A 15,150-nucleotide genomic window follows, 5' to 3' on the forward strand; every position below is an offset into this window, starting at 1 on the left:
CTCTGGAGGATTCTTGGTCTTCGTGGGGTTCCACCAAAACTGATCGATTTGATGTCTGAACTCTACTCTGGGACTGAGAGTGCTGTGATGTGTGGTGGTACCATCTCTGACTTATTTCCAGTTGTTACTGGAGTTCGTCAGGGGTGTGTACTGGCCCCCACACTTTTCAACACTTGTATGGACTGGATTTTAGGGAGGATGTCAGAGAGATCAAGTTGCGGTGCATCGTTTGAGAATGTCAAGATCTCGGACCTTGATTTTGCAGATGATGCAGTCATCTTTGCGGAGACTTTAGACATCCTTTTGGGAGCCCTCGAGGTGCTGAATGAGGAGTCGGAGCCGCTGGGATTATGGGTTTCTTGGGTCAAAACTAAGATCCAGGCTTTCGGTGACATCTTGGATGCTGCTGTCCTGTCTGTGTCTGTTTGTGGTGAGGATGTTGAGGTCGTGGAGAGATTCACTTACCTTGGCAGTGATATTCATGTCTCTGCTGGCTGCGAGTAAGAGGTCAATAGACGTCTGGGTCGGGCCTGGGGAGTCATGGATTCACTGGATCATGGGGTGTGGCGCTGCCGGTACCTGTGCGGGAGGACGAAAGTCCGAGTCTTCAGGTCCTTGGTACTTCCAGTCTTGCTCTATGGATGCGAGACTTGGACTCTGACCAAGGATCTGAGACGGAGACTTAATTCCTTTGGTACCAGGTCTCTTCGGAGAATCCTTGGCTATCGCTGGTCGGATTTTGTGTCCAATGAGCGGTTGCTGAGAGAGACTCGGATGAGATTTGTTGCCTGCATGGTCCATGAGCGTCAGTTGCGGCTGTATGGACATGTGGCTCGTTTTCCTGCCGCTGATCCTGCTCACCAGATTCTCTCAGCGATGGAGTCTCATGAGTGGAGGAGGCCAGTGGGCCGACCACATGCCTCGTGGTTGCAGCAGGTTGACCATCATCTCAAGGAGATGGGGATGGGCCTGGCATCTGCCTGGGGGATGGCCAGACGGAGGCTCCTGGAGTACCGGCGGAAAGTGGACGTAGCGACGCGCTGTTCTGGCACATGCTCCCATACCTGACCTGACCTTATGTAGATGTTTTTGTGTACGCTTATGTAGATGTTTGTGTGTATGCTTATGTAGATGTTTGTGTGTACGCTTATGTAGATGTTTGTGTGTACGCTGATGTAGATGTTTGTGTGTACGCTTATGTCGATGTTTGTGTGCACGCTTGTGTAGAGTTTGTGTGCACGCTTGTGTAGATGTTTGTGTGCACGCTTGTGCAGATATTTGTGTGCACGCTTGTGTAGATGTTTGTGTGCACGCTTGTGTAGATGTTTGTATGCACGCTTGTGTGGATGTTTGTGTGCACGCTTGTGTAGATGTTTGTGTGAATGCTTGTGTAGATGTTTGTGTGCACGCTTATGTAGATGTTTGTGTGCACGCTTATGTAGATGTTTGTGTGCACGCTTGTGTAGATGTTTGTGTGCACGCCTGTGTAGATGTTTGTGTGCACGCTTGTGTAGATGTTTGTGTGCACGCTTGTGTAGATGTTTGTGTGCACGCTTGTGTAGATGTTTGTGTGCACGCTTGTGTAGATGTTTGTGTGCACGCTTATGAAGATGTTTGTGTGCACGCTTGTGTAGATGTCTGTGTGTAAACTTGTGTCGATGTTTGTGTACACGCTTGTGTAGATGTTTGTGTACATGCTTATGTAGATGTTTGTGTGCATGCTTATGTAGATGTTTGTGTGCACGCTTGTGTAGATGTTTGTGTGCACGCTTGTGTAGATGTTTGTGTGCACGCTTGTGTAGATGTTTGTGTGCACGCTTGTGAAGATGTTTGTGTGCACGCTTGTGTAGATGTCTGTGTGTAAGCTTGTGTGGATGTTTGTGTGCACGCTTGTGTAGATGTTTGTGTGAATGCTTGTGTAGATGTTTGTGTGCATGCTTATGTAGATGTTTGTGTGCACGCTTATGTAGATGTTTGTGTGCACGCTTCTGTCGATGTTTGTGTGCACGCTTGTGTAGATGTTTGTGTGCACGCTTGTGTAGATGTTTGTGTGCACGCTTGTGTAGATGTTTGTATGCATGCTTTTGTAGATGTTTGTGTGCATGCTTATGTAGATGTTTGTGTGCACGCTTATGTAGATGTTTGTGTGCATGCTTATGTAGATGTTTGTGTGCACGCTTGTGTAGATGTTTGTGTGCACGCTTGTGCAGATATTTGTGTGCACGCTTGTGTAGATGTTTGTGTGCACGCTTGTGTGGATGTTTGTGTGCACGCTTGTGTAGATGTTTGTGTGAATGCTTGTGTAGATGTTTGTGTTCACGCTTGTGTAGATTTCTGTGTGCATGCTTATGTAGATGTTTGTGTGCATGCTTATGTAGATGTTTGTTTGCACGCTTATGTAGATGTTTGTGTGCATGCTTATGTAGATGTTTGTGTGCACGCTTATGTAGATGTTTGTGTGCATGCTGATGTGGATGTTTGTGTGCACGCTTATGTAGATGTTTGTGTGCACGCTTGTGTAGATGTTTGTGTGAATGCTTGTGTAGATGTTTGTGTTCACGCTTGTGTAGATTTCTGTGCACACGCTCGTGTAGATGTTTGTGTGCACGCTTATGTAGATGTTTGTGTGCATGCTTATGTAGATGTTTGTGTGCATGCTTATGTAGATGTTTGTTTGCACGCTTATGTAGATGTTTGTTTGCATGCTTATGTAGATGTTTGTTTGCACGCTTATGTAGATGTTTGTGTGCATGCTGATGTGGATGTTTGTGTGCACGCTTATGTAGATGTTTGTGTGCACGCTTGTGTAGATGTTTGTGTGCATGCTTATGTCTATATTTGTGTGTACGCTTGTGTAGATGTTTGTGTGCACACTTGTGTAGATTTCTGTGTACACGCTCGTGTAGATGTTTGTGTACACGCTTGTAGATGTTTGTGTACACGCTTGTAGATGTTTGTGTGCATGCTTGTGTAGATGTTTGCGTGCACACTTGTGTCGATGTTTGCGTGCACGCTTGTGTAGATGTTTGCATGCACGCTTGTGTAGAGGTTTGTGTGCACACTTGTGTAGATGTTTGTGTGAATGCTTATATCGATGTTTGTGTGCATGCTTGTGAAGATGTTTGTGTGCACGCTTGTGTAGATGTCTGTGTGTAAGCTTGTGTCGATGTTTGTGTACATGCTTGTGTAGATGTTTGTGTACACGCTTGTCTCGATGTCTGTGTGTACACTTGTGTAGATGTTTGTGTGTACGCTTGTGTAGATGTTTGTGTGTACGCTTGTGTAGATGTTTGTGTGCACACTTGTGTAGATGTTTGTGTGTACACTTATGGCTATGTTTGTGTGTACGCTTGTGTAGATGTTTGTGTGCATGCTTATGTCTATATTTGTGTGTACGCTTGTGTAGATGTTTGTGTGCACACTTGTGTAGATTTCTGTGTACACGCTCGTGTAGATGTTTGTGTACACGCTTGTGTAGATGTTTGTGTGCATGCTTATGTCTATATTTGTGTGTACGCTTGTGTAGATGTTTGTGTGCACACTTGTGTAGATTTCTGTGTACACGCTCGTGTAGATGTTTGTGTACACGCTTGTAGATGTTTGTGTGCATGCTTGTGTAGATGTTTGTGTGCACACTTGTGTCGATGTTTGCGTGCACGCTTGTGTAGATGTTTGCATGCACGCTTGTGTAGAGGTTTGTGTGCACACTTGTGTAGATGTTTGTGTGAATGCTTATATCGATGTTTGTGTGCACGCTTGTGTAGATGTTTGTGTGCACGCTTGTGTAGATGTTTGTGTACACGCTTGTCTCGATGTCTGTGTGTACACTTGTGTAGATGTTTGTGTGTACGCTTGTGTAGATGTTTGTGTGTACGCTTGTGTAGATGTTTGTGTGCACACTTGTGTAGATGTTTGTGTGTACACTTATGGCTATGTTTGTGTGTACGCTTATGTCTATGTTTGTGTGTAGACTTATGTCTATGTTTGTGTGCATGCTTGTGTAGATGTTTGTGTGTACGCTTATGTCTATGGTTGTGTGTACACTTATGTCTATGTTTGTGTGTACACTTATGTCTATGTTTATTTGCATGCTTGTGTAGATGTTTGTGTGTACGCTTATGTCTATGTTTGTGTGTACACTTATGTCTATGCTTGTGTGTACGCTTGTGTAGATGTTTGTGTGTACGCTTATGTCTATGTTTGTGTGTACACTTATGTCAATGTTTGTCTGCACACTTGTGTAGATGTTTGTGTGTACACTTATATCTATGTTTGTGTGTATGCTTGTGTAGATGTCTGTGTGTATGCTTGTGTAGATGTTTGTGTGTACGCCTGTGTAGATTTTTGTCTGTATTTTTGTGTGTAGATTTTTTGTGTGTGGGTCATTGGTATCTCCTGCGATAAAGCTGAGTGTTTTGATCTCTCACTCTCTCACCACAGGCAGGTCGATGGTCTTTCTGTCTTCTACGGTCTCCTCTCCAGCCTTTCTCCCCCCTGCTCTATCTGTGGTCTGTCCCCCCCCCTATATTTCCGCATGGCGCTCAAGGTCCGCCAACAACTCCCTTCTGGGAAAACCACCAAAATCACGAATCATTGCTCAGCTTCACTCTTTCATTCCTCTTTTTCCCGCTTTTGGAATAAACTCCCACACTCTCTTCAATCCCACTCTTCCCTCCAGCTCTTCAAAACAGATGTTCACCACCATCTCATATCTTCTCCCATCCAAAATCATGATCTTTTCTACCCCCGTTAACCCACCTCAAAACCACCTCCTTGAAGTTCCCCACTTTCCTTTCATAAAGTCCCTGTAATGTCCACCTTGTTTACCCCGTGTATCCTACCCCATCCCTCTCCCTTTCACAGATCTAATGTCTCTGTTCCTCACTGTTTTGTGTTCCCCTCTCACACTCATCTTGTCTCCTGCTCCCCTTGTTATATGTTCTGTGTGTTAGCTCTAATAGGAGCCTCGACAATGTAAACAAAAATATATATATATATATATATTTTTAAAAAAATACCACCCAGAGACAAACACCAACTGGACATTTTTTTGCAATTTGTTTCGGTGTTAAGTGTAAATTGATTGGACTATTATGGCGGTACTTGGATTTCTGTACCTTGATAAGGCTTACAAGATGGTCTCGAGGTACTTGGTCGTGACCCTGCTGAGATTAATGCAAATGGAGGAAGCAGAAGTTAGGATAGTGGAAGGTCAGTATGTATGTTGTGTGTGTGTGTGTGTGTGTGTGTGTGTGTGTGTGTGTGTGTGTGTGTGTGTGTGTGTGTGTGTGTGTGTGTGTGTGTGTGTGTGTGTGTCCATGTCCCTTCTGCTGCCACCAGTGATCTCCACTGGCGGGCCCCAAAACTGAAGGGAGCCTTGCCTGGTCTCGCCGCACCCATCTCCACCTGAGCAAGGAATTACGAATCATGGACCAAGCCGTCTCCTCATTCGTGCTCTGTTTCCCCCTCCACCTCCAGGAGTTCGCCTGATCCCACCTGGGGACATGGCCACCGCTGCTGCTGGTCACCATCTCCACATGCAATCCCACCAAAGCTTGGTCCCATCCGTCCACAGCAGGAGGGAGTCAGCAAGAGGGAGTCGACAAAGTACACCAAGCTGCATGGCGAGTCCGCATCCCAAACGCCTCAGCCTCACTGAAGCCATTATGTTCGGTGCAGTCTTCAAGCCCAGTCCCACTTGTCCTCGACGGGATGGAGTCCATGAAGCCCTCCAAGCTGCATAGCCAGGCCAAGTCCCAACTGCATGTCAAACGGTGTGATGATGGGCATGGTCCACTGTCCCACCAAAGCTGCCACCCTCGTCGCGGTCTTCGCTCCCATTGAAGTTTTTATTTGGCACGGTCTTCGGTCTTATCCATCCCCGTGGCAAAGCGCCATCCCCCCACCCCCTCCCTCATCGCTGTGTGTGCTTTTTTGCAATGTGCATGAAAAAGGGGGGGGGGGTCGTCGTTCACGGAAATGTGTGACAAGAAACTGGACATGGATATTTCATTGTACTCTCTGATGTTCGAGTGTGATGTTCCTTCATAATCCGTAGGTTGTTCTGGAAGCCCATGATTGAGCTCCCCCCTCCCTTTTAGGATTATAATATCTTATTTGTTCACCACCCCCCCCCTCCTTCTCCCCTCCCACCTCCTGTCCACACTGGCTGCATAGCATAGGCCCACTCCTCCCATTCCACCAGGACCAGAGGGACGACCTTCTTGATCCACCCATTCACACTGCTCCAAGGGGTGTGGACTCCTGGCCCTTCGCACACCTATAAAAGGGAGAGTGCTCAACCAGTTGGTATCGATAATGTCGATTAACAAAACCCAAAATGTTTTCATTTCCAGTATTTATTTCAATTTCTGTGATTCTTCACAAATAAGCATCAGAATGTATTCAAGAATAACACACAAACCAAGACACCAGATAATGACCGTCACCTGAGACCCCACCCCACCCCCCCACCCCAACACCCCCCCCCAAAAAAACAACAACAACAACAAAAACATGTTTCTTAAAACGAAAGAAAATCCACCATTATTACCACAAGCTCATAAATACGTTTGAGTTGACGTGAACAACACACTCAACGCCCAAACTGGACATGTGGCGTCACGAGACGATGTGGTGCAAGCAGAACGTCCCAAAAGAGCTTTCTGGGATCACCATGAGACGAACATCCACAGAGTATTCCTCCCGGTGATGCTCGGATCCCATCGAATGGTCCGGGTCCCTGGTTTGGCCAATTAGAAGGGAAGCTGTCAACAACCTCACCCTTAACACGAAGTTTGGGATGAAACTTTTGGGTACACGCAGCGATTCTTTCAAGCTAAAACACTGCGAGAATCAGCATCTTGAAATATCCAGTACCTCTGCGAGTCATATCAGTAAACACACAACAGGTTTTTAAATTTATTTTATTCTAAGTGAAGCAGTGTACCACATAACTTTACTGTGCTGTGGTATACCACCAAAAGGTGCTCACGGTGTCCCATAGCACAGCAAGGTGCTCACGGTGTATCACGGAACGCATCATGACAATACCTTGATCCCTATTTGGCACCAGGGCACCATGACTCCTCCATTCTTCCCTCTATCCTTTCCCTGTGCAGTGTTTAGATCATTGTACTTGTACATTATCTCTCGCTGGCTCGATGCTGTCATAACTTGATGGCTTCTGGTTGCTGATGGTGGAAACGGGCAGCTGCTCTTTATCCATGATCGCCATCTCATCCTCTGGGAATTCTGCCTTTGTTGACGGGTAAAAGAATCTGGAGCACGTTTGCACAACGTCGAGTTCACTCACCGTCTCCAGCAACAGCAGCATGGCCAGCAGGCCAATTAACAGGTAACCTTGTCACCAGGTGAAAGAGGACATGTAATTAGTGAGCAAAATGGCACCCAGTTTAAACATGGTAATGAAGCGAAGAAGAAGAAAAAAAAAACTTCGGAATGAAATTAAAAAAAAAAAAAGTTTAAGCAACAAAAGCATGTGGGATTCGTTCATCCCTCATGATACCCCAAGGGGTACACAGTCACACACTCACAAGGAAGTACTTACAAGCCGAGCACACAACAGTGTAGATGGATCAGAAGTGGTTAAATCGATGGGTATGCAGAACAAAGAACATGCAAATGGATCATGTAAAAGTCACAAACGACTCAAAGTCGAATCTTCCTCGTCACACACCCGACATGGGCACCAAGTTTCATCCGAATCCGTCCACAACTTTTTGAGATATTGTGCTTCATATCGTTTTTGTCCCGATCTCTCAATGGAGAAGAATCACTTAAATTCCAGTAATCCGATCTGGATCTTCACCAAAATCGGATCAGTTCGTCTTTATCACACATCAAACATGTCCACCAACGTGAGCACCAAACATCAAACATGTCCATCAACTTTCATCCGGATCCGTCCACAACTTTTTGTGATATCCTGTAGACAGACAAACAAATAAGCAAGAAGACGTCGTGCAGAGCACGACACTTACAAAATCCATAAAACAAATTTGACCTCAAAAATCGGTGTTTGTTTTCAGTGAGCTGATGTGCAGATCCTCTTCAAATTTCAAGTCAATGGGATGAAAATTGAGGATTTTAGAAACACCACCTTCGTTGTTGACCTTGGACCTATGTTGACCTCCAAAACAATATTGTTCTTTCTCATGACGAACTCTTACAGGTGTTGAAGTTTGGTGAAAATCGGTTTAAAATTGTGACCTGTAGACAAATGACATACAAACACACACACACACAAACACACACACACAGACACACACACACAGACACACACACCGACACACACACACACACACACACACACACACACACACACATAAACACACACACAGACACACACACACACAGACACACACACACCGACACACACACAAACACGCACACATAAACACACACACAGACACACACACACACACACACACACACACACACACACACACACACACACACACACACACACAGAATACCTCCCGCACAAGACCAACCAATACACTGGAAAAGTCTTCGATTTTCACAAGTAACAAACAGACAAACCGACCAAACAGGTCAACAAACTTGGCCAAGTAACAAATCGACAAAACAGATCAACATACTTGGCCAAGTAACAAACCGACCAAACAGATCAACATACTTGGCCAAGTAACAAACCGACCAAACAGATCAACATACTTGGCCAAGTAACAAACCGACCAAACAGATCAACATACTTGACCATGTAACAAACGGACCAAACAGATCAACATACTTGACCATGTAACAAACGGACCAAACAGATCAACACACTTGGCCAAGTAACAAATTGACAAAACAGATCAACATACTTGGCCAAGTAACAAATCGACAAAACAGATCAACATACTTGGCCAAGTAACAAACCGACCAAACAGATCAACATACTTGGTCAAGTCACAAACCGACAAAACAGATCAACATACTTGGCCAAGTAACAAATCGACAAAACAGATCAACATACTTGGCCAAGTAACAAATCGACAAAACATATCAACATACTTGGCCAAGTAACAAACCGACCAAACAGATTAACATACTTGGCCAAGTAACAAATCGACAAAACAGATCAACATACTTGGCCAAGTAACAAACCGACCAAACAGATCAACATACTTGGCCAAGTAACAAATCGACAAAACAGATCAACATACTTGGCCAAGTAACAAATCGACCAAACAGATTAACATACTTGGCGAAGTAACAAATCGACCAAACAGATTAACATACTTGGCCAAGTAACAAACAGACCGACAAACTCAATTCCTCTTTGTATCACAGTCGACACTTTTGCCACGTTTGGTTGAAATGCCTTCTGTGATCACAGGTTATTGGAGAAACAAAGATTTTCAACAAAACGTGAAATAACCTTTGACTCATTGAACCCAAAATCGAATCGGTTCATAATTTGCCAGATTTGGTTGGAATCCTTCCAGGAGTTCAGAAATGTTCATACGAAAACACGTGTACGAACACACGTGTACGAACACACGTGTACAAACACACGTGTACGAACACACGTGTACAAACACACGTGTACAAACACACGTGTACAAACACACGTGTACAAACACACGTGTACAAACACACGTGTACAAACACACGTGTACAAACACACGTGTACGAACACACCCATACGGACAACTCAGCCGGTGTGTTTATATTGTCAATGTGACTGTTCTTTGCCAGTGTGTTTATATTGTCAATGTGACTGTTCTTACCGGTGTGTTTATATTGTCAATGTGACTGTTCTTACCAGTGTGTTTATATTGTCGATGTGACTGTTCTCAGCCGGTGTGTTTATATTGTCAATGTGACTGTTCTTAGCCGGTGTGTTTATATTGTCGATGTGACTGTTCTCAGCCGGTGTGTTTATATTGTCGATGTGACTGTTCTCAGCCGGTGTGTTTATATTGTCAATGTGACTGTTCTTAGCCGGTGTGTTTATATTGTCGATGTGACTGTTCTTCCCAGTGTGTTTGTATTGTCAATGTGACTGTTCTTCGCCGGTGTTTTTATAATCAATGTGACTGTTCTTAGCCGGTGTGTTTACATTGTCAATGTGACTCTTCTTAGCCGGAGTGTTTATATTGTCAATGTGACTGTTCTTAGCCGGCGTGTTTATATTGTCGATGTGACTGTTCTTCCCAGTGTGTTTGTATTGTCAATGTGACTGTTCTCAGCCGGTGTGTTTATATTGTCAATGTGACTGTTCTTCGCTGGTGTGTATATATTGTCAATGTGATTGTTCTTTTCTGGTGTGTTTGTATTCTCAATGTGACTGTTCTTCGCCGGTCTGTTTTTATTATCAATGTGACTGTTCTTAGCCGGTGTGTTTACATTGTCAATGTGACTGTTCTTAGCCAGTGTGTTTATATTGTCAATGTGACTGTTCTTTGCCGGTGTGTTTATATTGTCCATGTGACTGTTCTTAGCCGGTGTGTTTATGTTGTGAATGTGACTGTTCTCAGCCTGTGTGTTTGTTTTGTCAATGTGACTGTTCTTACCCGGTGTGTTTATATTGTCAATGTCACTGTTCTTTGCCAGTGTGTTTATATTGTCAATGTGACTGTTCTCAGCCGGTGTGTTTATATTGTCAATGTGACTGTTCTTAGCCGGTGTGTTTATATTGTCAATGTCACTGTTCTTTGCCAGTGTGTTTATATTGTCAATGTGACTGTTCTCAGCCGGTGTGTTTATATTGTCAATGTGACTGTTCTTAGCAGGTGTGTTTTTATTATCAATGTGACTGTTCTTAGCCGGTGTGTTTACATTGTCAATGTGACTGTTCTTAGCCAGTGTGTTTATATTGTCAATGTGACTGTTCTTTGCCGGTGTGTTTATATTGTCCATGTGACTGTTCTTAGCCGGTGTGTTTATGTTGTGAATGTGACTGTTCTCAGCCTGTGTGTTTGTTTTGTCAATGTGACTGTTCTTACCCGGTGTGTTTATATTGTCAATGTCACTGTTCTTTGCCAGTGTGTTTATATTGTCAATGTGACTGTTCTCAGCCGGTGTGTTTATATTGTCAATGTGACTGTTCTTAGCAGGTGTGTTTATATTGTCAATGTGACTGTTCTCAGCCTGTGTGTTTGTTTTGTCAATGTGACTGTTCTCAGCCGGTGTGTTTATATTGTCAATGTGACTGTTCTTAGCCGGTGTGTTTATATTCTGAATGTGACTGTTCTCAGCCTGTGTGTTTGTTTTGTCAATGTGACTGTTCTCAGCCGGTGTGTTTATATTGTGAATGTGACTGTTCTCAGCCTGTGTGTTTGTTTTGTCAATGTGACTGTTCTTAGCCAGTGTGTTTATATTGTTAATGTGACTTCTTAGCCGGTGTGTTTATATTGTCAATGTGATTGTTCTAAGCTGGTGTGTTTATATTATCAATGTGACTGTTCTTAGCCGGTGTGTTTATATTGTTAATGTGACTTCTTAGCCGGTGTGTTTATATTGTCAATGTGATTGTTCTAAGCTGGTGTGTTTATATTATCAATGTGACTGTTCTTAGCCGGTGTGTTTATATTGTCAATGTGACTGTTCTTAGCCGGTGTGTTTATATTGTCAATGTGATTGTTCTAAGCTGGTGTGTTTATATTATCAATGTGACTGTTCTTAGCCGGTGTGTTTATATTGTTAATGTGACTTCTTAGCCGGTGTGTTTATATTGTCAATGTGTCTGTTCTTAGCCGGTCTGTTTATATTATCAATGTGACTGTTCTTAGCCGGTGTGTTTATATTGTCAATGTGACTGTTCTTAGCCGGTGTGTTTATATTGTCAATGTGATTGTTCTAAGCTGGTGTGTTTATATTATCAATGTGACTGTTCTTAGCCGGTGTGTTTATATTGTTAATGTGACTTCTTTGCCGGTGTGTTTATATTGTCAATGTGATTGTTCTTAGCTGGTGTGTTTATATTATCAATGTGACTGTTCTTAGCCGGTGTGTTTATATTGTCGATGTGACTGTTCTTTGCTGGTGTGTTTATATTATCAATGTGACTGTTCTTAGCTGGTGTGTTTGCATTGTCAATGTGACTGTTCTTAGCCGGTGTGTTTTTATTGTCAATGTGACTGTTCTTAGCCGGTGTGTTTATATTGTCAATTTGACTGTTCTTAGCCGGTGTGTTTATATTGTCAATTTGACTGTTCTTAGCCGGTGTGTTTATATTGTCAATGTGACTGTTCTCAGCCTGTGTGTTTGTTTTGTCAATGTGACTGTTCTTTGCCAGTGTGTTTATATTGTCAATGTGACTGTTCTTTGCCAGTGTGTTTATATTGTCAATGTGACTGTTCTTAGCCGGTGTGCTTATATTGTCAATGTGACTGTTCTCAGCCTGTGTGTTTGTTTTGTCAATGTGACTGTTCTTAGCCAGTGTGTTTATATTGTTAATGTGACTGTTCTTAAGCTGGTGTGTTTATATTGTCAATGTGATTGTTCTCAGCTGGTGTGTTTATATTGTCGATGTGACTCTTCTTAGCCTGGTGTGTTTATATTATCAATGTGACTGTTCTTAGCCTGGTGTGTTTATATTGTCAATGTGACTCTTCTTCGCCTGGTGTGTTTATCTTGTCAATGTGACCGTTCTTAGCCGGTGTGTTTGTATTCTCAATGTGACTGTTCTTCGCCGGTGTGTTTTTATTGTCAATGTGACTGTTCTTAGCCGGTGTGTTTATATTGTCAATGTGACTGTTCTTCTTAGCTGGTGTGTTGATATTGTCAATGTGACTGTTCTTAGCTGGTGTGTTTTTATTGTCAATGTGACTGTTCTTCGCTGGTGTGTTTATCTTGTCAATGTGACTGTTCTTAGCCTGGTGTGTTTGTATTCTCAATGTGACTGTTCTTCAGCCTGTGTTTGTATTGTCAATGTGACTGTTCTCAGCCAGTGTGTTTATATTGTCAATGTGACTGTTCTTTGCCAGTGTGTCTTGATATTGTCAATGTGACTGTTCTTAGCTGTTGTCTTTATATTGTCAATGTGACTGTTCTTTGCCCGTGTGTTTATATTGTCAACGTGACTGCTCTTAGCTGGTGTGTTTATATTGTGAATGTGACTGTTCTCAGCCTGTGTTTGTTTTGTCAATGTGACTGTTCTTAGCCGGTGTGTTTATATTGTCAATGTGACTGTTCTTTGCCAGTGTGTTTATATTGTCAATGTCACTGTTCTTAGCCTGTGTGTTTATATTGTCAATGTGACTGTTCTTTCAGCCGGTGTGTTTATATTGTCAATGTGACTGTTCTCAGCCTGTGTGTTTGTTTTGTCAATGTGACTGTTCATAGCCGGTGTGTTTATATTGTCAATGTGACTGTTCTTTGCCAGTGTGTTTATATTGTCAATGTGACTGTTCTTAGCCGGTGTGTTTATATTGTCAATGTGACTGTTCTCAGCCTGTGTGTTTGTTTTGTCAATGTGACTGTTCTTTGCCAGTGTGTTTATATTGTCAATGTGACTGTTCTTTGCCAGTGTGTTTATATTGTCAATGTGACTGTTCTTAGCCGGTGTGCTTATATTGTCAATGTGACTGTTCTTTGCCGGTGTGTTTGTATTGTCAATGTGACTGTTCTCAGCCGGTGTGTTTATATTGTCAATGTGACTGTTCTTTGCCCGTGTGTTTATATTGTCAATGTGACTGTTCTTAGCCGGTGTGCTTATATTGTCAATGTGACTGTTCTTTGCCGTTGTGTTTATATTGTCAATGTGTCTGTTCTCAGCCTGTGTGTTTGTTTTGTCAATGTGACTGTTCTTAGCCGGTGTGTTTATATTGTCAATGTGACTGTTCTTTGCCAGTGTGTTTGTTTTGTCAATGTCACTGTTCTTAGCCGGTGTGTTTATATTGTCAATGTGACTGTTCTTAGCCGGTGTGCTTATATTGTCAATGTGACTGTTCTCAGCCTGTGTGTTTGTTTTGTCAATGTGACTGTTCTTAGCCAGTGTGTTTATATTGTTAATGTGACTTCTTAGCCGGTGTGTTTATATTGTCAATGTGATTGTTCTAAGCTGGTGTGTTTATATTATCAATGTGACTGTTCTTAGCCGGTGTGTTTATATTGTTAATGTGACTTCTTAGCCGGTGTGTTTATATTGTCAATGTGATTGTTCTAAGCTGGTGTGTTTATATTATCAATGTGACTGTTCTTAGCCGGTGTGTTTATATTGTCAATGTGACTGTTCTTAGCCGGTGTGTTTATATTGTCGATGTGACTGTTCTTTGCTGGTGTGTTTATATTATCAATGTGACTGTTCTTAGCTGGTGTGTTTGCATTGTCAATGTGACTGTTCTTAGCCGGTGTGTTTTTATTGTCAATGTGACTGTTCTTAGCCGGTGTGTTTATATTGTCAATGTGACTGTTCTAAGCTGGTGTGTTTATATTGTCAATGTGATTGTTCTCAGCTGGTGTGTTTATATTGTCGATGTGACTTCTTAGCCGGTGTGTTTTTATTATCAATGTGACTGTTCTTAGCCAGTGTGTTTATATTGTCAATGTGACTCTTCTTAGCCGGAGTGTTTATCTTGTCAATGTGACTGTTCTTAGCCGGTGTGTTTGTATTCTCAATGTGACTGTTCTTCACCGGTGTGTTTTTATTATCAATGTGACTGTTCTTAGCCGGTGTGTTTATATTGTCAATGTGACTCTTCTTAGCTGGTGTGTTTATATTGTCAATGTGACTGTTCTTAGCTGGTGTGTTTTTATTGTCAATGTGACTGTTCTTCGCTGGTGTGTTTATCTTGTCAATGTGACTGTTCTTCCCAGTGTGTTTGTATTGTCAATGTGACTGTTCTCAGCCGGTGTGTTTATATTGTCAATGTGACTGTACTTCGCTGGTGTGTATATATTGTCAATGTGATTGTTCTTTTCTGGTGTGTTTGTATTCTCAATGTGACTGTTCTTCGCCGGTCTGTTTTTATTATCAATGTGACTGTTCTTAGCCGGTGTGTTTACATTGTCAATGTGACTGTTCTTAGCCAGTGTGTTTATATTGTCAATGTGACTGTTCTTTGCCGGTGTGTTTATATTGTCCATGTGACTGTTCTTAGCCGGTGTGTTTATGTTGTGAATGTGACTGTTCTCAGCCTGTGTGTTTGTTTTGTCAATGTGACTGTTCTTACC

General features: G+C 42.6%; 2 protein-coding genes across 2 annotated transcripts in view; one reads left to right on the forward strand and one right to left on the reverse strand.

The window, feature by feature from the left end:
- The first annotated feature begins 3,238 nt into the window (after positions 1–3,238).
- Positions 3,239–4,683, forward strand: LOC147022526 (uncharacterized). Its single transcript, XM_085887166.1, has 2 exons — positions 3,239–3,248; positions 3,407–4,683. The coding sequence occupies exons 1-2, from the start codon at positions 3,239–3,241 to the stop codon at positions 4,402–4,404; spliced, it is 1,008 nt and encodes a 335-aa protein (XP_085743292.1). The 3' UTR covers positions 4,405–4,683.
- A 1,660-nt stretch (positions 4,684–6,343) lies between these two features.
- The window catches only part of LOC147022527 (potassium channel subfamily K member 1-like), a 32,386-nt gene continuing 23,579 nt past the window's right edge, over positions 6,344–15,150 (reverse strand). Inside the window, exon 3 of the mRNA XM_085887183.1 lies at positions 6,344–7,362. Coding sequence (XP_085743309.1) covers positions 7,130–7,362 — 233 coding nt within the window. The 3' untranslated portion in view covers positions 6,344–7,129. The remainder of the gene's footprint in view (positions 7,363–15,150) is intronic.

The sequence above is a fragment of the Eptatretus burgeri genome, chromosome 7 (genome assembly GCF_056783735.1).
Source record: "Eptatretus burgeri isolate ZD-2024b chromosome 7, Ebu_testis_v1, whole genome shotgun sequence".
Lineage (NCBI taxonomy): Eukaryota > Metazoa > Chordata > Myxini > Myxiniformes > Myxinidae > Eptatretus > Eptatretus burgeri.